Source organism: Ammospiza nelsoni, chromosome Z, assembly GCF_027579445.1.
Source record: "Ammospiza nelsoni isolate bAmmNel1 chromosome Z, bAmmNel1.pri, whole genome shotgun sequence".
NCBI lineage: Eukaryota > Metazoa > Chordata > Aves > Passeriformes > Passerellidae > Ammospiza > Ammospiza nelsoni.
The window spans coordinates 74903769-74931124 of record NC_080669.1 but is presented as its reverse complement, the minus strand read 5'-3'; the positions used below and the strand labels follow the sequence as shown (position 1 = coordinate 74931124).

General features: G+C 38.6%; 1 protein-coding gene across 3 annotated transcripts; it reads right to left on the bottom strand.

The window, feature by feature from the left end:
* Positions 1-314: 314 nt before the first annotated feature.
* Positions 315-22138, bottom strand: PRKAA1 (protein kinase AMP-activated catalytic subunit alpha 1). 3 transcript variants are annotated; one of them, XM_059492192.1, is made up of 10 exons: positions 21939-21966; positions 21314-21396; positions 16182-16323; positions 14252-14345; positions 12405-12549; positions 10647-10734; positions 9540-9764; positions 5978-6464; positions 5473-5599; positions 315-3430 (listed from the first exon to the last, which is right to left on the bottom strand). In XM_059492192.1, exons 2-10 carry the CDS (start codon positions 21390-21392, stop codon positions 3186-3188), a joined length of 1632 nt encoding a protein of 543 aa, XP_059348175.1. In that variant the 5' UTR covers positions 21393-21396; positions 21939-21966; the 3' UTR covers positions 315-3185. The 3 variants fall into 3 exon arrangements, with proteins under 3 accessions (XP_059348175.1, XP_059348174.1, XP_059348176.1); XM_059492191.1 differs by lacking the exon at positions 21314-21396 and having other exon boundaries at positions 21939-22138; XM_059492193.1 differs by lacking the exons at positions 10647-10734; positions 14252-14345; positions 16182-16323; positions 21314-21396; positions 21939-21966 and having other exon boundaries at positions 12405-12498.
* Between the last annotated feature and the right edge of the window lie 5218 nt (positions 22139-27356).

Here is a 27356-nt window from a genome sequence, read left to right as displayed (position 1 = left end):
CCATCCGTGGTGGGAGGGAAAGGCTGAGTGAAGATGCCAGAGGAGGCGCATCACCACAGGGGCACAAAAGACGCGATCAGGGTTTGTTCCATCTCGAATTCCTTTTCTGCCGCAAGAGTTCACAAGATCGAGGGGGAAAAGCTCAGTCGGATCAGGCGAGCACAGCTAGTGCACCGGCCTGGCCAGCTGGGAAATCTGCTGACATTTTTGTCACGTTGCTGCTTTTTCTATAATTGTAATAGCTGTTGCTTTTAAAACGAGCATAACAGTTCTTGTCCACTTACATATAACAATAGAAAACAGCAAACACACAGTTTCAAACAAGATGGTTCAGTATTTTATGTTTACTTAGTTTTTAGTTTTGAAAGGTTAAAAAGTTACACAGTTAGAAACAAGCATTTTTGCCATTCAGCTTTGTCAAAAGAAATTAACAGGAAGTAGGCACATCTTTGTTAAAGAACAGAACTTTGTATCTTACAATGGTAATCAACTGGTAAAATAAAATTTAGTTCGAAGTTTGTATTAAACACTCATATCAAGACAAACATGAAAGGATTTTTTTTCTTCATATTGCACCACCAAGATGAATTTTTATCCATTCCTATTGATTTATACTGCACATGGACAGCCCAGATTCATCCATGTTACTGAAAAAATTACAATACAAAGACAAGGTAACTCATTGTACTCCATCAGGAGTAAGCTTGGGAATACAGAGTAACACACTTTACCAATTTGTGTATCTGCATAAGCTGCCTTACAACTCTGGCAGCTCTCTCAGTGAAGTTTCATTTCACAGCCTATTGGCAGCTTCTAGTGCAATCCTAAAGGTCTGCAAGATCAGTAGGAACATGTGAAGAAAGCAATTTCAACAGCAAGATCTACAAAGCATAAGAAAATCACACAACAGGCAACTGGGTTCAACTGGGTTGTTAGTGTCCCTTTCTACCCTTCCCCCTCTCCCTATAAAAATCTCAATTCAATCAGAAAACCTTTGGCCATCAAAATTGATCTACCATAAAAATGCACTTTTATTTACAACTACATATATTGTACACTTCTGCCAAAAATTGTTTTAACTTCCTGATACCAAAACTAAGGACAAACCAGGGTTGTCTTAAAGCACAAGAGGGCTGAAAAGGTATATAAAATTAAGAACTATTTTGCATCTTTACACCTTGCATGTGTTGTCAGCATTACAAGGAGCAGATAACATTTATAAATAGTTCAATACATGCAAGTGATCCCAAAACCAATTCCAGATGAGGAATTGATACAATTTAAAAACCTGTGCGTTTGTAATGTTTATACAAGTGCAGTACTTAATTCCAAAATAAAGGGTAACAAAAATGAACACACTGATTTATTCAGTACATCAGTACCAATTCATACCAGACAAAAGACAGGACTTCTTTGTAGGATTTGCAACTGGTCCCTCACATTGGCATCCTAAAATTTTGGGGCTCAACTTCTGATACTAACTTCCACTTTGGAAAATCTTCCAAAGATTTAAAGTACAGTGATACAGCCAATGTCCCTACAGGGACCATCTGTGACACGTGAGGATAAAAAAATGAAGTTGTAAACTTGTACCCACCTCTGAGACAGACCTCACTATCACCCAGTTCAAAATACAGCAGTTCAGGGGCTTCAAAACAGCCTTATGTTTCTTCAGATTCTGTGCATGCAAATTTCTGAGCTGCAGCCAGCTGGCCAGAATTTAACTGTCCCTACATCTGTAGCTAGCAGTTTCCCATGGATAAAATCTCTGCCATTGGCAAGAATTTCCACCCATGTGAAGAGTCCAGGTTTCACTGCTCAGTAATGCCTGGAAGTTCCAGCCTCTTCCTGGGGGAGCAACCTTTGAAACTCTGTAGGTCATGAATTTTATTTTGAGGCAAGCATTAAGTCTTGAATGCAAACCATGGCTAATTATATCCAATTTAAAGAGACTAAAGATATTCATGCAAGTACTACCTGTGATTTTAACATACAAAGTTCAGTTTTTTTCCTGAACTGCTGCAAAAATCATAAATGCAGAATGACTTTTATTATGGATAATTGCAATCTACAATTAAAAACTCTAGCACTCAAGTTGTCATGACAAGTTTTCAATGTTCAACTGAAAAGTTAGACTGTTTGATTCAGTTAAATAGCTAAGTTTCCTACACAGGTTGCCTGGGAAATATTAAAACTGTGTATGTGGTTTTCACTTCATACTGAATACTATATAATATAAGTTAAGGTGATAACCAGCTGTATCAAAGTATAAACATATATGTTAAAACCCTGTAAATTTCAGATTCTGGAATAGCATGAAACAGTCCTTAGGCTCTGCTCTTAACTCCAGGGACATGTTTCTAAGGAAAAGGATTCTTGGTCTGCAGTTACAGTGGGGAGCTGCTGTGCTGCTACCACACTAAGATAACGTGTACAGATAAGGAGGAGCTCCCTGATCAGTTCTCCACAAAGAAACATTTTGGTTTAGCCCATGGGATGCCACATCTTCTCAGCATTAAGTTTTCTGCCACTGTTATGGACTCAATCATTCTACTCACTGTCCAGAGTTTTCACCCTCAATTACAGAGCACCTACACATTTCCAACTGGCCAGATTTGCATGCATTTAATAACACTTTTTGTTAGAAGTAGTACATTATAACACATCATCACATTCTTTATTATTTTTTGTCAAATAAGGGGGGAGAAACATAGCAGTTTTAACACATTAACATCTGTCAGGAGATGCTGATACTTCTGTATCAGTCACAACTGTAGAGGGTGACCAACAAATCATACTAAGATCACTGAACTAGGACGTATATGTTAACTTACAGTGCATCAGATATATGTATAACTAGATAAAAAAACAAGGAGGTCCATCTAGCTTAAATGTTATAGGCAGCCTATTTTGCACTCCAGGTAAAATGTTACAAATGCTACCCAAAGGGCATCTTATTTCCTGTACCTGTGTTATGCTATTGGACAGCAGGCAATCAGAATTCACTCCAGCTTCAAAATAATACATGTTAACTGCCCATAATTTTTATCCCCGTGCAAGTTGCATTCTGTGGCTAGCTTTTTCAGCGCCTTAGTTAATTTCACTTGATTATAATTGGAAGCATCTATGATTCCTATGATTTAGGCATGCTTATTGCTCTAAAAGAAATAAGCCCATCTTCAAAATTACTGTGCAAGTATTTTAATAAGATTTGCACACATCTCAAAAAACTCAATTGTATGACTCCCTGGTCTTGGAGTTACGTCAGCTGTAGAAGAGTCAAGCGAAGAGTTGACTGATGAGGTAAGGGATGTATCCGCAGATTTTCCTTGAGCATCAGCATCTGAATCTTTTTGACAAGATTTATAGTTGCTCACAGAACCTGATCTCTGTGGAGTTGCAGTCCCAGACTTCGCTTCAGCAATTTCATCTGGAAACAAGGGAAGAGAAGAGGAAAATTTGGTTAAAAAAAAAATTCAGTTCTAGGAAGAGCAAATATCACCCTTCTCACACTTCAATATCTTGTCTTTTAAAATCTTGATTAATAAGTGAACAGCTTTTGCAAACAGCATTTGATACAAAATAAAAGCTCGTATACATAGTAGCACAACAGCAAATGTTCTTATGCTAATTCTTTCTGCGCTCTGAACCGTACTTCAGAACTATTTACACCTAGTTTAGACTAGAACTAGATACTAGTTGTATTTTTCATGAACTGCTTTCAGCAGCCAACTGTTCAATTTAGGTTACTCAAAACAAAACCAGGTCAGCATCATAAGATTAAGTTCAATAGCAGTTTGCAGATGTTTTTTCTACAATCTACTTTATTTTTATTCTATTTTTGTTCTCTTTTGGGTATTTATAAATTGTTATTATTTGTATTTTATGATAATTCATTACAACATTATACTTGTTAGCATCTTCACTCATTTATTCTTCTCTTTTGAAAGTTTTTTACCATAGAATGTATATTTAGGCTGCAGCAACTGATCTCTACCTTCAGTATGAAGAGAAAATAATTTCATTTTAATAGTAGTGTTCTGATGAAGCATCTCTATTCTTATTTTAAATACTGAACATTAACCTGGCTCTAAGCTGGCTCCTGAAAATTATTTCAGGAGAAATTGGTGAAAAGGCAATACCTCTTTTTTACACAAAGCTACTTAAATTTACAAATTGTTAAAAGAACAAAGAACCATTAACTATGGCAGAGAGAAGGAATGTCAGATCAGTTTAACTACTGGAGGAGATAAAACCCAAGGGCACAGATTTGTTCTATTTCCTCAAAAGTGGAAACCAGAATTGTAGCAGGCTGCCCTCCCAGAGCTGCACAGCTCTAAGCAGTCAAAAAAAAATTCCTTTTTTCCACACAATGTTTTCCTAGGCATGTCATCTACACCAGTGGCAGCAGGTAACTTTCCTTTAGTCTACTATGCCCATAAACAAGTGTTCGGTCTCTTTTAGCTCCTATGCTCACTTCATCTAACCAGGCTTTGTATACTGTTCTACTGTCACTCCATAAAATGTATTTTTGTACAGGTTAAACTATATGCTTTCAAGATTTTAGTTCCTTCGAGCACAAAATTCCTACCTCAAATTTTACCTGTTAGTAGAACTGGTGGGTTAACTTTGCCTTACAGCTGATATCTCAGAGCAAAGGGGAAGAAAATTGGAAGGGCAAAAGTGAGAAAACTCACAGGTAGAAATAAAGAGTTTTAAGTAAGGTGTTGGGGGGGAAAGTGATGCAAAGGCAACCTCTCACTATCTCCAAGCAGGCTGATGCCCAATCAGTCTCACGGTTACCTTCCCCACAAGCCCTTTCTTTGCTAGGCATAACATAATATGGCATTGAACATCCATTCGTTCAATATGGCTCAGCTCTGCAGAGCTGTTGCTCCCCTCCCAACACAGTAGTGTGGAAAAAGAAAGGCTGGATACTATGCCAGTGTGTTTTCAGTACTGTTTTAGTCACAGATCCAAAACAGCACCATGTGGGCTGCTAGGAAGAAAATTAACTCCATCTCAGTCAGACCCAGTACAACGAGGTACAGTCCAAGTCAAATTTAAATGCCTAGATGTCACACTTATCTTCACTAGAAAACACTGTTCACATGCTTACTTCCGATCTGAATTAATGTTTAAATTTGGGGTAAGGCTCCAAAGGCAGCCTAAGTTGCCTCTCCTCCAACAATCCTGTCCCTTTTGCACTACTGTTTTGGTTCTGATGCAGACAAAAAATAGAGCTCCTCAGGAGCTGACATAGCAAAAAAGCAAATGAGATGCAGCAACTAAGCACATATCACAGGGACACTAGTCCAGGAAGGAATAAGGAAACACTAATACATGTTAGATTGATTTAAAATAAAAAAAAGGGCAACACTTACTTCACTTCTAAATAAGTAAATGATGACATGTTTGCAGATAGAACGATTTCACCTAGAACTCAATTAACTTAAGTAACTCTTCACATACCATCAATACTACGGAAGTCCAGTAAGTATGTTCTGCTGTCCACCTGGTACAACTGGAGACTCATTTTGGAATATGCACTTGTTACTGGATTCTTCCTCCGAACACGCAGATAGTATGGATTTACAACCTAGTATGGAAGAGATTTGAGTCAGTTAACCATAACTGCTTGAAAATCACTGCATACTGTTTTTGTCCTTTCAACTCACTAGTATTTATCAAGTGATTTCAGACTTCATTGCCTGTTGGACTTGGGGGTTATTGGGATTTTTTTTTTAGCCAAGAGAAATATATTCCTGCATCCCCAAGAGAAAATTTTAGCTTTTTTTTCCCTGTCAGCATGTACATTCTCCCCCCAACACCCTTCTGGCACAGCAAACACCGACAGCACAGGCACATGAGATTAATGCCAGAATACAAAAACAGTTTCGGTTGTCTGGGCTATGTAATTACACAGGTCAAACCAAAATGCATTGTTGTTTGCTGTAAAGGTAATTTATTTTGTTACCTTCCATTCATAATCCAGTTGTTTAATTGCTCTACAAACTTCAGCCATGATATCATTTGGTCGACTCTGACTCCGTATCCCCAAGTGCCATTTAGCCCGCCTTACACCCTGGTGCTTTGACTTCTGTGGATTCAGCTCATCAAGGGTGTGGCGAGGGCGTGGTGCTTCAGCTACTAAAAATGGCACTCGTTCAGGGTGAGGGCGAGACAGGTGGTGATCATCCAGAAAAGAATCTGGTGGACTTGTGGCCAAGTAGAAGTCTTTGGCCTCGTTCATTATTCTTCTGTTATCTATAATGAGGTGATAAGCAACAGCCAGAGGATCCTGATGATTTCGGCTGTACAGACAACTTAGCACTTCCTCTTCCGTGCACTCAAACTTCTCACACACTTCTTTTAAGGCTTCATCATCAATCATGGTAGAGCTATATGATGGATCTTCAGGAAACAAGTATTTTGGAAGATCCTGCTTAAACCATTCATGTTCCCTAGATTTAAAAATAAAAAAAATCTGAGTATACATAAGTAAAGAAAACATCTTTAACAGGAAATTCCTTTAAAATATAAAATTAATTTTAGTCTGTGCTGGAAGAAAGAATAATGGTTGCCAATCCAAGACCCTTGTAGCACAGACAATGAAACAGTACATAAAATAAGCACTGCCTGCACAAGATTTTACTAGACATTTTGCAGGAAACTGAGAAAAATGTTTTTGTTATCTCACAAATTGCTTAGTGATAGGAATCAGGTGGTTACTTTCTCATTTATAATTTCAGTACCTTCCTCCTCCTGTTCTTGTAACTGTTTTGCTGCACAAAGAGCTGATCCTTCTGATTCCCTCTCCTGTTCCCTTCTAGAAGCTTCTTCATTCCTGACCAAACAAAATTACTTTTTCTTTGGGTGTTTACTTTTAGTTATAGGAGCAAGTGATATAGTTGAAAGCTGGGTTTCTGTCCTAGCCAAAGTGTCTGTTGATATGTTTTCAGACTCAAAAATCCCATCTTCTCCTTGAGGGTGCTGGTTAGTATTGAGCAATGTTCAACAGGAGCAGGCCATGTCCCAGCACAGTGTTAATTAGCTGGGCCTGTTTGCAACAGCATCATTCTTTCAAACATTCTATCACTTCATCATAAAATGCCATTTCTATCATGTCCTACCTGCACATTTTTTCCCACGTGCCTTACGACACATAACCACACTGCTATGAGGCCTGGGAGATGTTCCAAAATAGCTTGTAAATCTTCCAAAAAAAGTCTAAATTATGCTCCTAAGAAATACCAGTACAAATATTTTGACTGCCCAAGGTTTTCAAGATACTGAAATTATGGCAATGAGGGAGAAAACATCACAGAAGAATGTAGCGAAGGTGCCATTCTGTATTTGCTGCTCAAAAAAAAAATCTTGGACAAAGATATGTAATTGTTAATTGTCTCCCTAAGATGGTACTCAAAGGACAGTCACAGCTTCAGTAGCAGTAGAGAGCCCAAATACCAGATGAAGCTCAAGGCCAATGTTCTAATTAAAAAAAAAAAAACCAAAAAAAACCCAAAAAAAACCACAAAAAAACAAAACAAAACCACCTCCCCAAAAAGTCACAAAGCACTACATAGCACAGCAAATTGCAAAAAGTCTCCTAAATCTTCAACACGTACAGCAAAAAATGGAACATGGAAGAGATCCTATAAATCAATATTGAGAACAGAAAAATCAATAGTCTTACAAAGAACCATTATACAGACAGAATTTATAATTATTTTATCTAATATGCTCTGTTCAAATCTGTTTTTAACTCAACACCTTCAAGCCCCATACTGGGTACCAAACAGGATGGTTACAACTGCTTTAAACCCAGCCAGCAACTAAGCACCGCACAGCCACTTGCTTGGTCCTCTCCAGTGAGATGAGCAGAACCAGAAGAGTAGAAGTGCAAATAATTTAAGGGTTGAGATAAAAACCAGTTTCATCATTAGAATTAAAAAAAAAAATTCTAAGCAGAAAAAAAATCCAAAAACACAAGAGAGGTGAAAAGGAAACCCAAGAAAGACAAGTAATGCAGATAAAAACAACTGCTCATCACAAAATGTCTGATGACCAGCAGACCAGCCCCATCAGCCTTCCTCTTATTTTCACTGCAGACTATAAACCTACATGGTTTGGAAAATGCCTGTGCTCAGCTGGGGTCAGCTGCTCCAGCAGTGTCCTCTCACAATTCCTTGTGCACCCCCAGCCTGCTCTGTTAGGACAGTGTAAGAAGCAGAAAAGACTTTGTCTCTGTGCAAGCCCTGCTCTGCAGTAACTACAACATCCATCTGTTACCAAGACTAAATTCAAAACACAGTTACTGTGAAAAAATTCAACTCTATTCCAGCCCAAACCAGCACAGTGAACTAAACTCCACTCAGTGTGATCCTGAGAACACTGTGCCTCAGCAGGAACGTGCTGAGCAAAATATAGTTTAATCAGAAAAACAGTCCATTTGGAAGCAGAAGAATATTTTTCCCATATCACAACAGCTATAGACTCAGCCATAGCTGGGATGACTGAACCCAGAGGAATACTGTTACTGTTCATGGCACCAGGCCTTTCCCCTTGCATGAACATACATACAAACCCCTAGAAGAATTAAGGTATTCAAACAAACTCAGTTTGTCCTTTAAACTGTGAGGTGACATGTCATATGGGTAATAGGACAGAGCTGTTCCAGATTCAAATTCCAGCCATGCTCTGTAACCAACATTTTTCAACATCTGTTTCACACCACTCCTTTACCACAAACTATTTATTTAAGACAACTGAGGTTGCTCATTTCCTAACTTCCAACCCTAAAAGGAGCAGCTTTTTCACTATGGTAGTATAGCAACACTCTTTCCTTAGAGCTTCTTGCGAAGAAAATTAAGCTGCTGCATAAAGTACATTTGTCCCAGCTACCTTTATTTAATTTGATCCAGCGCACATTTGTCAACACAATCAACTGCTCCAGAATTATCTCTTGGAATCTGGAGCCCATGACGCCTCTCTCTAACTACAAACTTTAACTTGTCAGTACTTGGTGAAGTATTTACCATTCATACACAAATTCATGCCAGTGCTTTGAAGCTAGAAATTGTTGCCTTGCATGTGGCATATTCACAGTTTTAACAAATAACTTTTCAGACTCTGAAGAAATATGAATAAAACCAGTAGTTATCAGATTAAAGAGACATTTACAGTAGAGAGCACTAGTTCCTAACAGCAAAGACAATTTTCTTCCCCCAGATAAGTCTATATACTGTAATTTTTGCAAACCATTATGCAAGTAAACAGCTTTGCTATGGCAGTCTTAAACCTAAAGTATCTCAGAATTTCCATATATAGTATAAATAATTTGTTTTACTATGATCTCCAAATAGATACTTAATTGTCTACTGCAGATCAGCACTATCAGAGCTAAAACCAAGCCATCACAACCTGAATTTTTCATCTCAGTCTAGAAAATATGGACAAGCTCTATGAATAACTTCTTTGTTCTGCATATTTGTGCTACTGTAATTCCAGCATGTTGTGATCAGACATCAGCGTTTTACCTAATGTCTCTGATTGTTGCTCTTTTCATTGGATCCACTTGCAGCATGTGCTTCAAAAGACTAATTACAGATGGATTCAGGTACTGAGGGGTATAAAAGATACCATCACATATCTTCTTAAAAAGGGTTGGCACATGATCATCATCAAATGGAAGTGTTCCACATAACAAAGCATAGAGAATAACTCCACTGCTCCAAATATCTACTTCTGGACCTGCATATAACCTGTGAAAAAAAAAAATTATTAGTGATTTGTGTTTAATACATTTAGATATGTTTTCTGTCATTTTTCCATTGTCTCACAGTAATTAAAAGCATGTGAAGTCAGGACAACTGATTTTGCAAGCACTATACCATTTCAGTTCTATCCTGTAGCTCCCTTGAACCTCAGTACTCTTCCCTTTCTAATATATAAGAGAGGACAAGTAAAGTTTTCCTGTCTAATGTGTAACAATAATCCATAATGCAATTTTGCACAATGGCAAATTGAAAGAAACATGCATCTACTACTAAGAAAGCCCATGTTATATATTGCTATCAATGTTATAGAGAATCTGTGCAAAGTCAGTTATCCCCCAAATTGTGGCTGAAAAGTTTAAGACAAGTCCATATAGCTGAACATGTCACATATTCTGTGCCCCTGCCAGAATAAAAGAGACATCTGGCCTCCAATCAACAAGAGGCAATATTAGAGTAGGTAGCTGAAAGCAGATTTGACAAGCATGGTTTACAAAAAGGGAAGTTACCTCCAAAATTAGTATCTACTCTGCAGCATGCATTTCACTGATACTCAACTTCACAGCAGACTCTGCCTGAAACTCTGCACCTCAGCTTCCAAGATCTCAGCTGTACACGAGATTTTTACAGCAATTCAGGCAGAGTGTACACAACACATTTGGGGCATTAGACATCTCACCTCTACCTTACAGGAACTATTCAAAGCTAGCTCACAGAAGCTTTAAACATTTTAAAAATTATCAATACCAATATCAGCCCTCAGTTTCTCAGCATAAAGCTTGTCAGCTGAACTACTTTTGTACCCTTTAACATCAAGTAGCAACATGACAGAAGTACATGCATACGTGTATCCAATATAAAAGAAACTACCTTCCAGAAATTACTTCTGGTGCAGCATAGTTAGGGGAACCACAGCTTGTTCTTAAAAATTCTCCATCTGACATCATATTTGATAGACCTGAAAGTGTATAAGAGTAACTACTAAAAATTGAGGGAGCAAAATTATTTCACACTGCATATAGCACCTAGAACAAACCACTAGTGATTCAAATTAGAAAACTAACAGATTTATTCCAGTTAAGAAATAGCGTTGTTTGGAATTATGGAATTTTATATGAGCATGCCACATAATCCTCCATGTATTTTATCAGAAATCCGAGTAACATCAATCCATTACTGCCCACAGCCTAGAGATATTTGAGAACATATTTAGCCCTAACTAGAACAGCTAAATTTGGATGACACAGGCATGACAGAGAAAAAAGTTGCTCAAAGGGAGATGAAACAGTATAGCAAGACAGGATTTTGGTCATTAACAAGAAAGTACTAAAATTCCTATTTGCTTCTAAAATGCCAAAGTGGGAAATGCTACCAGAGGATTCCCTAAAATTCTGTTAGAGGTTACACAGAAGAAAGGAGTAAACATGAGGAGTAAACGTCACTTAGGAGTAAACATGAATTTACTACAATTTACACCTGTACATTATGCACCTGGTTCCTGCATCATGGCAGTTTAGTAATTTGCTTTTCAGATACTCTGTAAGTGCTTTAGAACCAGGCCACCTGCATTCACCAGCACTCAGTATAGTCTAACAGCTGTAGAAAATTTCTCCTCGTTTCCTCAGTGAGGCTGCATGATCAAGACTACCATAAACCAAAGAACTCAATCTCAAGAACAAATTATGCCCTTTTATGGGTCAGCAGGGAATGTGGAGGGGAAAGAGTACAGCTTGGCTAGCTTTCATATTCTAACAAACAAAAACTTTTATTAAGCTCTTGTTTAATACACCGCTCATGAATAAATGAGTGCTACAGTTTTACTGACACTAAGTTACAGGAAGATGTTTTTGTAAGTTACTGAACTTCATTTCTTTACCATGTGAGCCATTTCACCCAAATAATTTCTTCACATGAGAAACCAGTATGATTTCCAGGGCCCACACAGTTGAACACCATACTTTTAAAACATACTTTGCATACTCAGCATTACCTAACACCTTTCACAGGAGACTTACAGGTATTATCCACAATGTCTACAGAGATCTGTCATGACACATCAATATGGATACCCCCCTTACTACGCTTATATGTGATTAGTCAGGTGAGGTTTCCTGACTCAGATGGTTCCAAGACCCAGCTTCAAGGCTTCTCTGCAGCTGTGACATGAAAAGCTGGCATAAACAAATCAGGAAGACTAGTGTATTTTTCTCTAACACTGTAGCTTCTTGAAGATGATGAACTGCCCCTGCACTGTTCTTCCAGGAGAACTAAGCATCTCATTTTACAGATGGTGAAACAAAAAAGGAGTGAGTTTTGAAGAAGGTCAGAAACTAAGTTCACTTAGCATTTCAGACAAAATATTGTTAAGTGAAACCAAACTAATCAGTTCACAATTTCAGCCAGTCACAGAAAATACCTCAAGAGAAAGCAAGAAAGCTTGAAATGAAAACAAGTTCAATAAATGTGCAAGAACATTATTTTGCTTTACATCTATTTTCTTTATGTTCCTCTGTTGTATCCCACCACACAGATATTAAACTATACATACTTTGTTTAACATTTCCTTTTGTTATTAACAAGATCTAACACCAGAAATGCAATCAGATAGAAAAATAAAGCAATACTTACCAAAGTCAGCTATCTTAGCATTCATGTGTGCATCAAGAAGCACATTTTCAGGCTTCAGATCTCTATGCACTACCATGTGCCTGTGACAGTAATCCACACCAGAAAGAATTTGCTGAAACAGACGTCTACTTTCCTTCTCATCAAGCTACAACAGACAAAGATTTTAAATAATTAAGAGACAGTGGAAGTTAACTTGTTTTTCATTTTTACTAGCCAGAGGAAACTTTCCCATTACCTAAACTATGTATAACTATATATAACTCTAAATTATACTTATCATTTGATAATTTATATAGCTTTATAGATACTCTATCAGAACTAGTAGCAAGCAGCTTCATATCTTATACCATGTTTGTTTGTACCACAGCTGTAAATTGACTCAAACAAAACATACCCACTTACTCAGAAAGTCACTGGAAGTTCTTATTGACACTTTTGAAATTGCTCACTAAATAGAAACATAAGCACTGAAACATTTAGCTTTGTATAACTGGAATCATCAGTTTGATATTTAAGCACAGTGCAAGACTTAAGCTGGCAAAAGCTGCTGAAATGCAAAATGCTACAGAAATTATTAACTTCAGATGCTATTTATGCTCTCAGCAGCTGGTCACAAACAGCAGACTTAGGAGGGTATTTCATACAAAGACCCATAATCCATATCAGTTTGTCCCAGCAACTCTAGTATTCTACATATCTAGTCTGTAAAAAGGGACTTCAGATTTTTCACGCAAGCTGTTCTAATAGTAGAAGACAGTAATAAGGGGACAATGGTCACTTTCTAATAATGGGATATATAAAGAAACAATTTTCAGCTCCTCCAATTGGGTACATATCCATCTGGTTTATTCCCAGCCACTGTAAATTAACAGATTAGTAGAAAGGAACAATGCTATGACAAAGTCACACATGAAGATTTTGAATGTGTTAACATATAACCATTTCTACTTTCAAAAAAAAAAAAGTCAAAAAATATATTTTAATTGATAGCAGCAAAATTGAAACTGAATACAAGAAAACACACCCACATTTAACAAGGTGTAACCAATACCCCTTGCTCCCAGCCCACGACAATGTGGTTAGCTTAATTAATGCCACTTAGTGAGGCAAGCCACCATTCTGTGACCATGCAAGTCATGTGTTCATCCCCTCTGCCTCATTATCAGGTCCTGGAGGTCCTGTGAAACAAATAAACCAATTTTCTTCTTCCCTTTTCTTCTTCCCCTCCCCACCAGCCTCAAGATTCCCAGGTGCCAGGCTGATTATCTGCTGCATTACCAGCCTTTAGTCCTCAGGCACAGAGCCATGGATGACTGTCATGGCATACGGAACTGCAACAGCAGCCAGAGTTTGATGTCTTTAACACCAGCTATGAGTCCTAAATGGGAATGAAACCTGGGACTTCTCAGTGGCCACAGACCCCTCCAGCACCCTCTGCTTCCTCTGAACTTGAGTTCATCCCTAGACTTTCTAGACTTTCAAGGCTAGACTGTGACTGTTATATGAATACAGCAAAATATGCTTTAAGATTTGACCAGATGTACAGAGGGTCTAGGGGAATAGACACCCCAAATTAGGTTGTGTAAAACTTCTGTACTACACTACTTATAAATTATAGTATATTCATTCTGCTCATAGAAATCCTGTGCTACTCTAATTATAAATCTTGTGCTACACTAATCATAATATTCTTTTGAGAAAAGAAAACTTTTTATTGTACCATTCTGATAAAGATACCCAAAAAGATGCCCAAAAATCTGTCCCCTCAGTGTGGAGTGACACTGGAACATTGCAAATGCAATAACAGAATGCAAGTCCGTGATTTACAGAGCTGGACTACTTCTTACCCTTCCATTTTTACAGATATAATCAAACAGTTCTCCTCCTGAAACATATTCCATCACCATGAAAATGTCAGTAGGTGTACTGATGACCTGGTACCTGATAAGAGAAGGTATCTATTAGTCTACGCACTCAGTAAAACACTAGCTACATTTGGTTAAAACCGAAGTCATACAAAAAATCAGATAAAAAATACACTTTAAAATAGTTGCAATCAATCTACAGCTACTGGAATGACAATATTTCTCAGAAGCTTTTTACCTTCCTTTCATTATGTGATACCATCTTTGCAAAGACTAGCAGAAAATCTGTAATCCATATTAGGAATATCAGTCTTTGCTCTTTCAGAGGGACAAGTGATTTCTTTAAGACTATAAGACTGTGTAAGACAGTGCTGCCTCATCAACAGCTTGATGCAGTGAAAAGGGACTTCAAAAGGACTTTGCTAGTACTGCAAAAATACACACTTTTCAACATCAACATGCAAAAAAATTTATTTGCCATAAATGAAAAAGTGTACTTCGAGACTAGGAAAAAATTCCTCTTAATAATTATGAATATTAAGAGTATTGATCTCTGGTTGTTATACTTTTATCATTCTACTTCAATTATATTCTAAAAACACAACTTTGAAGCTTTGAAATAACAAGTTTAAGGACAAAATAAAAATTTAAGAAATTTTTTTTTTTCTAATATCCTTACCTAAAAATTATTTCATTTATTCTCTTTACAGCATTCCACATGCAAAAGAAAAAAATTTTCCCTGTGATTCCTTGAGAAAGAAACTGTCATCTCAAATCTGCTAAACTGGCTTCAGTTTATGTGTAGGAATGTGTAACAAGCACACATTCCTCTTTCACCTTGGTATGTCACTTGGTGCACTGACACTCCCTATTCTGTTCTGGCTATGGGTATGCCCTTTGGACCCATTCACAGATTAACTGAAAGCACTATCAATTCTGCTGACAAATCAGCTCAACAGCCTTCTGAAAACTAGCTCACTGAAGAAGTGGGTGAGTTGACCTTACACAGTGTAATTTAGCTTCAGTGTAATAGCTGTTGCTCAATTAAAGGGAGTGCAGAAACGTGGCATCTGCCAGTGACAGTGGGGTAGACAAAATTCTACCAACAAAACAACCACCCACATCATGACTAAGACAACAGAAGTCACCCACACTCTGAAAGTGCAGAATATTTTAACAGGAAATTAGAGTCAAAGAAAATCAATGTTACTTATAATTTATTACCACAGACGAGACATGAGGGGTCTACTCTGGGACATAGTTTTACTCTGAAATCACTGATGAACTATTGATCAACTAACAGATGTAATCAGGCATATTTTAAATACTACATTTAGACAAAGGGTAGCCACTACACTAAAGATTTCTGAAATAGCAATCATATTTATTAAACTTTACATCCTTAATTCAGAAAAATGTTGCAGAGCATCACCTACACTGAAAAAACATATCAATGACCAGCACATCACTAAAAACACTTTGAAAAGACGTAATAAACTTGCTATAGAAATGACCTTTACACTCTTGCTCTTAGTAACTCATTTTCCAAGCAGGGGGAAAACAATCAAACATAAACAGAAAAAAAAAAACTGAAGTAGCCACTAAATTCAGAGATGACTGCTACCAGAAATACCTGTCATGTCATTACCTTTCATACACCTGTCCAAAGAATGTCTAAGCAAAGATCTAATGGAAATTCTCCAGCCCGCAGTAAAACCCAGCTTTGTAAAAACACATTACAGAGGGCACAGTTGATACTTTGAAGCTGGTTACTTTTCTGACAAGATAAATATCCTTATAATAATAAGTAATACTACTGTTTGTAGTATTGCCCTTTAAATGTGTTTCAGAGCAGTGACAGCGAAAAGAGATTACTACCTAAGTAAGCTTGATTACAGTAAGCAAAACTTACAGCTTAATTATATGAGGATGCCTGAAGAGTTTGAGGTTCTGGATCTCCCTGCGGATTTTGCCTACAACATCAAGGCTGCGAATCTTCTGTCGATTCAGGATCTTCACAGCAACCTTGTGCCCAGTTAGCTCATGTTTTCCAACTGCAAGAAACAAGGAAGTATTTAGTCAAGGTTTTCAATTGCTCAGCTAACACATTGTTTCTCCTTTTTGAATGTAGCCAAGTTAAGACACTAGCATTCCACCTATCCCCATTATCTTTAGGAAGGTTGCAAACCTGCTGATATGGAATTTCTTCAGCCCTACTCCAATTTCTTCCCCAATTCTATCATTAGAAGATGTATACATGTAAGAAATTCCTTAATCCTAAGCAGCAGGAGTCTTGTAGCATAACATTTTTTGTAATATTGGTTTAAAAAAAATAAATAAATAAAGCAAGGCATATCCCCAAACCCTGCCATCCTTGCTAATTAGAGAGCATTTCCACTCACTGTGTAAGTCACTCCAAGCTTTTGGCTTGCTTGGCAACCCACTCAAACATGTTTTCCTGCACCTCCTCTACTTCATCTGCAAGGATCACTCCTATCACTCCCTCAAGAAGCCTGCTTCAGCAATTGCTCTGAATTACCACTGTAAGTACCTGATCAGTTTACTTATAAAAATGTATCTATCCTTGGAGCAGTCTGACAGCTCCACATTCTGTGCAGTTAACACCAGAGCTTTATTCTGTTTAAATAAGTGGTAAATGTGACAAGAAATGCACAAAAAATAGAACAGAAACAAAGAAAAACAAAGAAAAACATGCAACCTAATGCATTCCTAGAAGTGGAAAAGAAACTAAGGATGGTTTCACTGTTCTTTAAACAGAGAAACTAAAAAAATATAAACTATTTCACAGTTAGTTACCGCTCTCAAAGTCCTTAACTTTGCAAGTGCTATTGGGAGTAGACACAGCAAAATCCATGAGAATATTTTTCTTAAACCCAAAACACGATCACAGATGGAACACCAAGAAGCTAAGTATCTCTTTTACTAGAATGCTTCTCTGTCTGCATGGCTGCCACACACAGTGATTATAACATCACCATTTATTTGCCCCCCTGACTTCTACCTTCCAAAGATAAGCCAGATTCTCCAGACACACACATGGCTTATCCTTGTCCACATGAATAAACATTTGTAACAGAACTTGCTGAACACAATACTCACTCATTTGGGTGCCTACCCTCACTTGGGAATTTAAATAAGCCCTGGGCTTCAAGATTTATTTTTATATATCCATGGGAAGCTGTGATTAAACAGCAGTGATGCACAAAAATCTTTCTGTGTTCAACAGATAATTTGGATAGAATAAACAAACACCCATTGATCTGTAAGTCTCATTCCAGCACAATACACCTTCCTGCTGCCTTCTGCCTCTATATCAAGCTAAAAACCAATGCAAGTGAGAAGTTCTTAGCAGAGGCAGAAGATAATGACAAGCATCTGCATGCTTTTTCTTACAAGACAGCCACCTATAAAATTAAGCAGTCTGAATTCCTGTAGGGAACTGAACAGTGGATTACCCAAGACCCAGAATCATCACAATGCTGCACTGAGATACATTTAGCACATGGAAAAACAAAAGAGCTCTGATTAGGATGAAAAGACATCCCCTAAATTCAGAAGGGCCAGAGTAAACAAAGTGCTGGCCAGGCATGTTTGCACTACTGAGGAATGCAGGACAAAGCTGGAATCCATAGCAAGTTCTGGAGAGACCACAAAGCAGCGGCAGGTGAGTGCCTAGAAATGTATGAGAATTATTTGCTTTGAACCAGATTTACAATCAAAGCAGTTACATTCCCTTTATTTTCTTCAAATGTGATTGCAGTTTAAAGGAATTAAACAAATTATATCACCTACGTTCAAACACTCAGGAGTAAAGAATCATCATAAAAAATGATAAAAATTAGAAAAGCAACTACTCTAATTGCAAAGTCTTTGCTCATCTATAATGGGAACTGATGTACACCAAGATTATTGGAAAAAAAAAAAGAAACCCAAAAAACAAACAAAGCAAACAAACGAACAAACCACCCAAAAAACCCCTACAACTTTAATCAGTAAGTTAAAATGTAACATTGGTTTTTGTTAGTAAGAAACAACTTCTTAGAAACCAAGCAAAAACCTTTTGGTCAAACACATGAATCTGCATCTTCTTTTGTTGTACAAAGTACATTTAAGATGGTGTTTATTACAGTAAGTAGCATACATATTTGACCAAGTCTACAGCTTAGGACACAAATACACAGTTCTGATATGCACTGGGTTATAAAATCTCCTTTTTAAGCTGCTTTGCTTCATTTCTGATTTGTCAGTCTACCTTAGACCGGAATTCCTTTAGCACTCAGAAAAACATTAGAAAGTAATTTATTAGCTACAATCTATGCTCAACATGCAAGGCAAATAAGTAAAGAGCATTTCAAAACAATTTTCTTTCAAAGCAATTAAACAGTAACATTTGCAATTGACTGAAACCAACTCTAGCTGTCACAGCCTTCAAAGCTGCGAGCCTCAAGCCTCAATTTTATTCACTGACTGGGAGAAAACAAGATTTTCTGCTTCTTCAACTCCACTATCTCTGAATAAATTATTGTAATGAGAACATACTGTGGTTCGGTGCCAGTGCAGAAAGATCCCAAAAAGCCTATTCTCTTGCTTAAGACATTTCAAATTCAATCTCTATTTTCTTCAGAAACGTTTGGCTTATTTTAATTCAACTTGAAATTATAACAAAACTAGCCTTTTAAGATACATGTAGCTTTTCCTGGATACAATTCAAGGTATCTGTTACCAGTAAAACAGCAGATGCCAACTGGTAACAGACTGCAGACACTTTTGAATTCAACATTAGGATAGAAGTGAAAGCATCACCCCAGATGATAACATCATGTAGAAACATAAGCAGACAGTGTTACCTTCCTGAAATCTACTTTGCATTACCACTTGATGGAAATTTTACCTATAAAAGGGAATGCACCCTAATCCTCAACTAGCTATCAGTCTTTCAAAATAATCTCTGGGGAAAAAAAATTAACAGATCTAGTATATGCCTATATTTCTTTTTTTTTCTGACAATACTAATTGCCTTCAAACTTCACTATGGCTTTGCATAGCATCAAGATTTTCACGACAGTGACAGAGTCTCAAAGCAGCAATGACTTATTATTAACTGTAGAAGCACAGGAGGAAGAGTCCCTATCTTGTTCAACAGTTCTTCAAATGGAAAAAAACTTATTTTGAGGCCATGCAGACAAATACCACATACTTATGAAATACAGGTATCAGTCATTAAGTTTTTAGAGAAAAAAAGTAATCTGAAGGCTATGCTGTATTTCATGAAACTATTTGTAGCAGGCCAAAAAGCCAATCCAAAGCTCAGAGGGAAGCAGTTTTAAAGAGTATGATCTATACAAATACTTTCACTAACGTGGGAAAAACCCTAAACAACAATAGTTTGTGCTGTGCAAAGCCATCTTGCTGCACAACATTAGATACCATACTGACTTCCCTGTTCATTTCCAGGTGTGTCATTGCTGCCTTGACCCAGACCACTTGGTTTGCAGTCTATACAGAACAGTGGTGATACTCTAGATATAGAGAGCTGGAATGACTATTGTGTACTCAGAGCCTTAAGTAACATCCCTTATAGTCTCAGTAAGGACCACTGGGAGCCCTAATACCCTTCCTTTTATCAAAATAACTTAAAAAAAAAAAGTATCTGGAAATAAGTTTGCATCTAGTTTCAGTAGAAAACATTGGCAGTGCTAAAAAAATTGATGGAAACAGGAATAGATGAATTTACACTGAATCCTAGTGAACTCTGAACATGAATGTGTCTCATACAATTGGTTTATATTCAGTATTCTGCCACGTCAGCTTTCCACTTTAGGGACATTTTAGCTTTGTCTAGATGATGGCTAGGAACAGCATTTCTGCAACTGCCCATCTGAGGCAGAGTCAGGTAAACCAATTCATTCAGAGCGGCACAGCCAGGTGAAAATGATAAAGTGGACAGAATCACACCAGCGACAGCTACCAGCAGCATGAATTCATCTGAAAGCGACAGCAGGAGACCTTTCACAATTGCCAAGTAAAGCACTGATCTTCCAGTTCGATTTTTTTTATTCTAACAGTTGGCTGCCTCCACTGTTAGAATAAAACGTTCACTTAGCCATTTGCCTGACCCCCAAAATTACATGAACTCAAGGTACATCCTAATTGAATTTCAAGAAGTGAATGTTTTTCACCTTATGTATATTGATTAAACCATATCACCAGAGAAGGAAATTATGAAAACAGAGAAACAATTGCAGATCCGGTATTAAATGAAGAAAATGTGTGGTCAAGAGGAAAATCAGTGCATCATAGATAAAATGCTCTTTATTAAGCACAGCTGAAGCAAGACAACAGTACATCATATGGAGACAAGAAAAGCAGTACTGCAACAGTGCTCTCCTAAACTGAGGATCATACTAGAACACTGATAGTATGTCAATCCTAGTCTTCTGCAGTGTGCTGGATAAAAAAAACCACGGAACAGACACAGCTTTGACCCCTTCCCTCAAGCAGGCATCCTTCCATGAGGAAATAGAACCTAATGCTCCTCTGCTGCATTACTTTTTTTTCCTCTACTCAAGGAAGTACCAATTTCAGTACAGAAAACAAATGGTACCCCAGCTGCCAGATGGGGCTGGGGGAATTTGTCTCTGCTCCCAAATGGCTGGGGCTGTCCCTTTTATAAGCTTCTCTTGAAAAAGAGACTCGAAGGACTGTGCTTTCCTAGTATTTTTTACTGCCTTCCTAGAGCAAAATATCATCCTATTTACTATACATTATTAATTTTCTTCAGAACATGTCAATAGCTAAAAGAGCTTGTGCAGAGCACATACAATGGATTATCCACACTGAAGAAAAAAAGCTGAGTTTTTAATGCACCTATTAAGTTAACAAAAAAAAAAAACAAAACCTAAAACACCAAAAAAAAAAACTCTAAAACCCCCCCCCCCAAAAAAAAATGCACAACTCTTATGAAGAATACAGCCTAAGCCTAGCTCTACTCATTTGAGAAAGGATGTTTTTGGATTTGCTTACCCCAACATTTGAAGTTTTCACAAAAAAACGCAGCAGGCACAGTGTAAACTAATGCACAGTCCTGCCATCTGCGGTGCATGGCACTATGGGGAAGTTTAAATTCTACGTTATTTCTACTAGCCTTCAAATAAGCCGTATAGCATCCATAGCCCTACAGTGGAAAATGTTTAAATATGAGCTGAAAAAAACAAACTTTGCCAACCACTGGTCAAGCAGATTAAACATTAAGTTCTTCCGTATCTGCACATCAGCTGTGTTACCAACTAATCCAACTATCCCGGGCCCATCTTTTTAAATTTATTTCTCTGTAGAGAGAGAAATCTTGCCTTCCTTACAAGGGCATCGAGACTTCGTACTGGAGCATCAAAATGCAATACACGAAGCTCCGAGGATTTAGACTCCCTGCTTTCGCTACATGGCCGGTGTTGTTCTGTACAGAGGCAGCCCTTAGCTCCCAGCGGTTGTTTCCGCAAGCACCGACGAGGAAGCTGTTTCTGCCCCAGCCGCTGCCTCCTGCAGCGGGACCGCCAGTCCCACCCCGGCGGCTCAGCCCGCGCAAGCCCCGCTCCGAGCGGCGCTCCCGGCCGCGCTGACGGGCCGCCAACGGCCCCGCGGCCCCGCTCACCCTTGACTTTGCCGAAGGTACCGACACCCAGCGTGTCGCCCAGGATGTAGTGCCCGATCTTCACCCGCCCGTGCTCGTGCTTCTGTTTATCCGCCACCGCCGCCATCTTGAGGCAAGGGCTGAGCCTGCGCATAGCGCCCGCGAGCGCCGGGACAGAGCGCCGGCGGGGAGGAGCAACCACAGAGCGCCCGCCCGCACCCGAACCCGGAAGCGAACGGCGCACAGCCCGCCCGCCCGCCCTGCCCCAGGACGAACCATTGCGGCTCTCGGGGGAGGTCAGGCCGGCCCACGGGCCCTGCCCGGGGGAGAGCGGGCCGTGCCCGGCTGCGGAGCGCGGAGATGGCGGCGCGTACGGGGCTGCTGGTCAGGAGTGGCAGCCCTGCAGCGAGGCCGCTCGCATAAAAATGGACCTCCGAAATCTCCATTTGCAATAACCTTGTGTGAAAAGTACATATTATATGACTCTGCGCAGATATTTACTATATGTATTATGTTGTATTGATTAGTAGTGCTGTATTAACATTTTAATGGTACGGTAAATGTAGTTTTGTAGTTAAAATGTAACTTTTGTAGTTAAAATAGAAACTATGTATGTGGGATTTTTTTTTTTAAATAAAGGATTGAGATGTTCGCACCAGATAGCAGCCACAGGACACCTAAATCTTTCAGAGAAAGAGAATGTATTGCTCCATTATCAGAGAAACTAACTTCTTCCTGCCTCGCTCAGCTATGAAGACGCCGTCAGGATTAAGAGGAGGAAGTTGACGATGACGAGACAGAATCCTGTGTTTGAATGGAATTTATGCATCATGTATGAGGTGTATGAATATGCAACAGGCTATTGCTTTTAAGAGTTAATCCTCTGTTAATGGGTGTCCTTTTTTGGGCTTATTTTGCCCAGAAAGAGGTACCCGGATAGTTCGTAACTCTTTGTTTTTTATTGTCTCGTATTGTCCTAATCTCAATTGTTCAAATGTTTATTACTCTAATTATATTATTATTTTTATAACCATTTTATTACTATTAAACTTTTAAAATTTTAAAAACAAGTGATTGATATTTTTCACCAATTTACTTGTAAATTAAATTCGTTTGTTGTCCTCAGTTCCTCTTCCCACATCCTGATCTTATTATAGGAATACAAAGTAGAGTCTCAACTCCACCTACCTTGACCATATATCTTGCCCTCTGGCCTTGCCAACCACTCATGCTGCTCATTCACTTTGCATTTAAACCACTAACTTGCCTTCCATTCCATGCATTGGGTATTTTCTCTACACCAAAGACCATACCTCTTCTTTTGTTCACTGTAACTGGATTAATTTTTTTATTCACATTCCAACTCCGCATTGAAAGAAACACATAAACCTGGAGAAGAAGTGACTATTGGATGGGTATTTCCAAACCGAGATATCATCAATTGAAGAGGAAGGTTATGGGCAACTCCCATGCCTTTACTTCCTTTCCCTACTACTCCAGACTAAGACTAACTCCAGACTACTTCAGACTAACTGAATGATTAAATCTAAAATGGTTTCTCTTGCCTCCCCTACACACAGCCCCTGAACATGTTTGCAAATAGATAAATACATCAGACAGCAAGAAATTTTGGACAATTTTATTATAGTAATGGTCTTAAATCCAATTCAGACAGCCTTCAATATTACTTATGTTATAGTCATTAATTTAACAGTTGGAAACCAGAAATTCTGGTCTATGCTAAAATTGTGTTTAATTAAATTTTATATTTAATTAAATTGTATATTTAATTAAATTAATGTTTAAATTGCATATTTAATTAACTAAATTCCTCTATGGTAATGGCATAAAAAATTTTGTAGGCAAGTAACCCTGAAGGGTGTTCCTACTCAAAGGATAAATCTTCATACCCTCACTCTGGAAAGGGAAGGGATGTGTCAGAAGTGTGTCCATTAAACAGTGGGACTGAGCTCTAACAGTATATAAAGCACACCTATAAAATGATTGTCAGTCAGAAGTTTCTAGGTCACCTGTGTCAGCTCATCAGCCTTTAGCTCAGCAGCTTTAATTCAGTTATCATGATTTGTGTGTTCCTTTCTCGGGAACTCGGCCACATCCTCATCAGTGCCAATTTCTGGCAGGAAATACTGTTTTTCACATCCTCAGGATGTTTAATTTTGAGCAGTTGAGTCAGGCTGCTCTCAGTATTCTTCAACACCAAAACAGTGTGACACCCCTCCTCCATCCACCTCTGATAACTTTTGCTAACAAGAGAAAGTTTGAGCAATTCACCCAACTTAGAGCATCCTGCTATACTACAATAGTAACATTACACTAAACTACAATAAAATTGTACAAGCTTTGAAGTGTAATTATAAAAATTATTTAGCCTGATGTTAGATCTTGGCCTCTAAAAATTTTGTACGTCACAACTAATTAAACATGCACACAAATCAGAATGTACAAACCAGCATAGTTCATGATCAGAGACTTTGGGGAAAAAGGCTATCAAATTTCAGGGTGGGATTGGATAGCAATCTAACATCAGGAAAAAAAAACTCCCTTTTGTGATGTGAAAAGCATTACTTTAACCTTTTGGAAACATTCGTTGTAGTATGAGGAGAAAATCATGTGTTGAATATCACGCTGGGAAAAAAAGAATGGATTAAGCCATATCTAGATGAAGAGGGAAAAAATATTTGGGATGTCTGCCGACATCTTGCAAGACACTTCTTAGTGTCTTGATACCAAATGATTGCAAGTTATTTTTCGCTTCAACTCAAGCTGCTGTCCTGATCATGACAACATAATGAGAATTCGAAAAGCTCTACAGATCTATACTACAAAATGATATCATTTAATGAATTACTAAGTAATCTCTTAATCACTTAGATACCAGAACATTTTAGAAAATTAAAATAAATGAGCTGTTAAAGTCAAGATAGGAACTAAACTGTAGAAGTCATTCATTACTTTTATATTTACAGACAAAAGTATTACCAAAATATTTTGAGTATTACCAAAATATTTTGTCCATTTGTACTGTGACTTTTATGCTTATGTCACTGCATTCAGCTTTACTCAAAGTTCTTTGTTACACCTTGAGCATTAACTTGCTTTTAAAGAAAGCATAAAAGCATAAAATCTACAATAGATAAAGTCTCCCAGGCTGAGTCAAATCAAGCAAAATCTAGGCCAAGCCTTATAGTAAGATCACAATGGATTCATATTTTAATATTTGATATACTTATGTACAATACATAAGTATTTTACATAATTAAACCTACACATCTTACTTGAGCTTTACTCAGTGTGAAGGTAGTGATAAACACTTTATAACACTAATCAGCAGCACTGCTTCCTCTCTTGCCTTTTGCATATTAGACTCATAAGACTGAGCTTTTTTAGCCAACAGCACAACTTTGAGTAATGTATTGTTAGGGTGTGGGATGCAGATTGTCCTCTTAGAGTAGCTGTAGGAACAAAATATACTAGAGGAATTCCTCCATGAGTCTTTGAGGCCAGCTTGCTTTCTGATAACCTCTCCATTACACTATTTATCTTGAAAAGCCCGTGCACTACTTTAAAAACACTTTTTTTATTTGTTTATTCACACTGGGCATGCCTCTACTTTTAAGACAGAATTTTAAAACAAAAAATGAACTCAAAGCTGACTTAATAGTTTCTGTCAGTTATCTCCATAATCTTATTTTGAGACGGAAAATTGCTGCTAAGTTCCCCTACTACAGTTTATTTCTTTTAAATGTAAATTGTTTCTATATTTTCAATAATTTATTCCCACTTGTGGGAAGACTCAGGATACTCTAGTGTAAATAGAGTGGAAACACCCCCAGCACTGTTACCCAGGGCGTTACAAGTGCCACCAGTGTGGGACCCAGCACGTGTGACACACAGGGAGCCAGTGCTTCTGTGGTTCAGGGACACAGCAAGGCTTTCATGACACGAGTCTGCCCGGACACTTCAATGCCATCAGGGCCCTGGACAGCTCAGGGCCAGCAAGGAGACCAGGAGTGGCAGATGATGTAACAATCAGACAGTACAAGAAAACAAAGGATTGAAGACAAAAGGGAAAACATTCTCAGCTTTACTAACAATATGAAAGGGGGAATGCTAATGCAGGTTGTTTCTACTAGCTGGCATTAAGACTTCCTTGGCATCATTGGTGCATTTTGCAAACAGGCACATGCTTCTTGCCCTTTTCTCTTTGACTTCTGACTCTACATTACCACTGAATGTACATTTCTTCCACAAGAACTCAGCACTATTTCCACTTTCCCTCTCCTCCCCCTAAAAGAGTATGTTTTGCCCAGCTCTAGGCTTCTATCGCTTCTGCTGTTTCTAGCTTCTAAGTGGAAGACACTGCAGAAATCACAGAATCACAGAATGGTTTGAATTGGAAGGCATCTGTAAAGATCCTCTAATCCAACCTGCCCTGCAGTCAGCCAGAACATCTTCAACCAGACCAAGCTGCTCAGAGCCCAGTCCAATCTCTCCTGAAACACTCCCAGGGATTGGGAGTATTATAGCTTCTCTGGGCAGCCTGTTTGAATGTCTCAGCAGCCTCAAAGAAAAAGACTTCCTTTTACATAGCCCGAATCTACTCTCCTTTAGTTTAAAACCATTACCCCTTGTCCTGTAACTGCCCTACTAATAGGTCTGTCCCCATCTTTCTTCCAGGTCTCCTGAAAGTTTTGAGTGGCTTCCTGGAGCCTTCTGTTCTCCAGGCTGGACAATCCCACCTCCCTGGGTTCATAGGAGACATGCTGCAGCCCCCTGCATCTTCTTTGTGGCCCTTCTCAGGGCATGGTCCAACAGAAACATGTCTTTCCTGTTCAGGAGACCCCAGAGCTGAATGCAGCGCTCAGGGGTGAAGTCTCTCTATAGATGGAAGGATAGAGGGGCAGAATCACTTTGCTTGACCTGCTGGCCACACTGCTCTGGATACAGCCCAGGATGTGGTTGGCTTCCTGGTTTCTGGGCTGCAAGTGCACATTGCTGTCTCATGTCCAGCTTTTCAAGCACTGTTACCCTCAATCCTTCTTCATAGAGCATCTCTCTATCCCTTCATCTCAGCTGGCATTTGCCTTGAGTGCAGGACCTTACATTTCACCTTGCCAAGCATCTTTAAATTCACATGGGTCAGCTTGATCTTGTCTGTGTCCTGCATGGCATCCTGTCCCTTGGACATGTCACAGCTGGGACCACTCAAATAGTGCAAATTCTCAGAGGGTGCACTCAATCCTACTATGTCACTGATGCCATGTTCACTGTGGGGGAAGTTACACTTTGACCTTCTCTTATGGCTCACATGCCTACAGAAGCCCTTCCTCTTCCTCTTCCATCCCTTGCCAGGTTTGCTTTAGCCACACCTTGCCTTCCCAGCCCTATCTTGTCACAACTGAGCTATGTCCCCATGCT

What these genes read in the sequence shown, in the direction of transcription:
- PRKAA1 (XM_059492191.1), bottom strand. Translation starts at nt 22,071, where the DNA reads ATGCGCAGGCTCAGCCCTTGCCTCAAGATGGCGGCGGTGGCGGATAAA. An exon ending in ATATCTGTAAAAATGGAAGG is followed by an intron (nt 12,550 to 14,251) that starts GTAAGAAGTAGT and finishes TGTCTGTTGTAG; the next exon opens with CTTGATGAGAAGGAAAGTAG. An exon ending in GCAACAATCAGAGACATTAG is followed by an intron (nt 6,465 to 9,539) that starts GTAAAACGCTGA and finishes TTTTAAATCTAG; the next exon opens with GGAACATGAATGGTTTAAGC.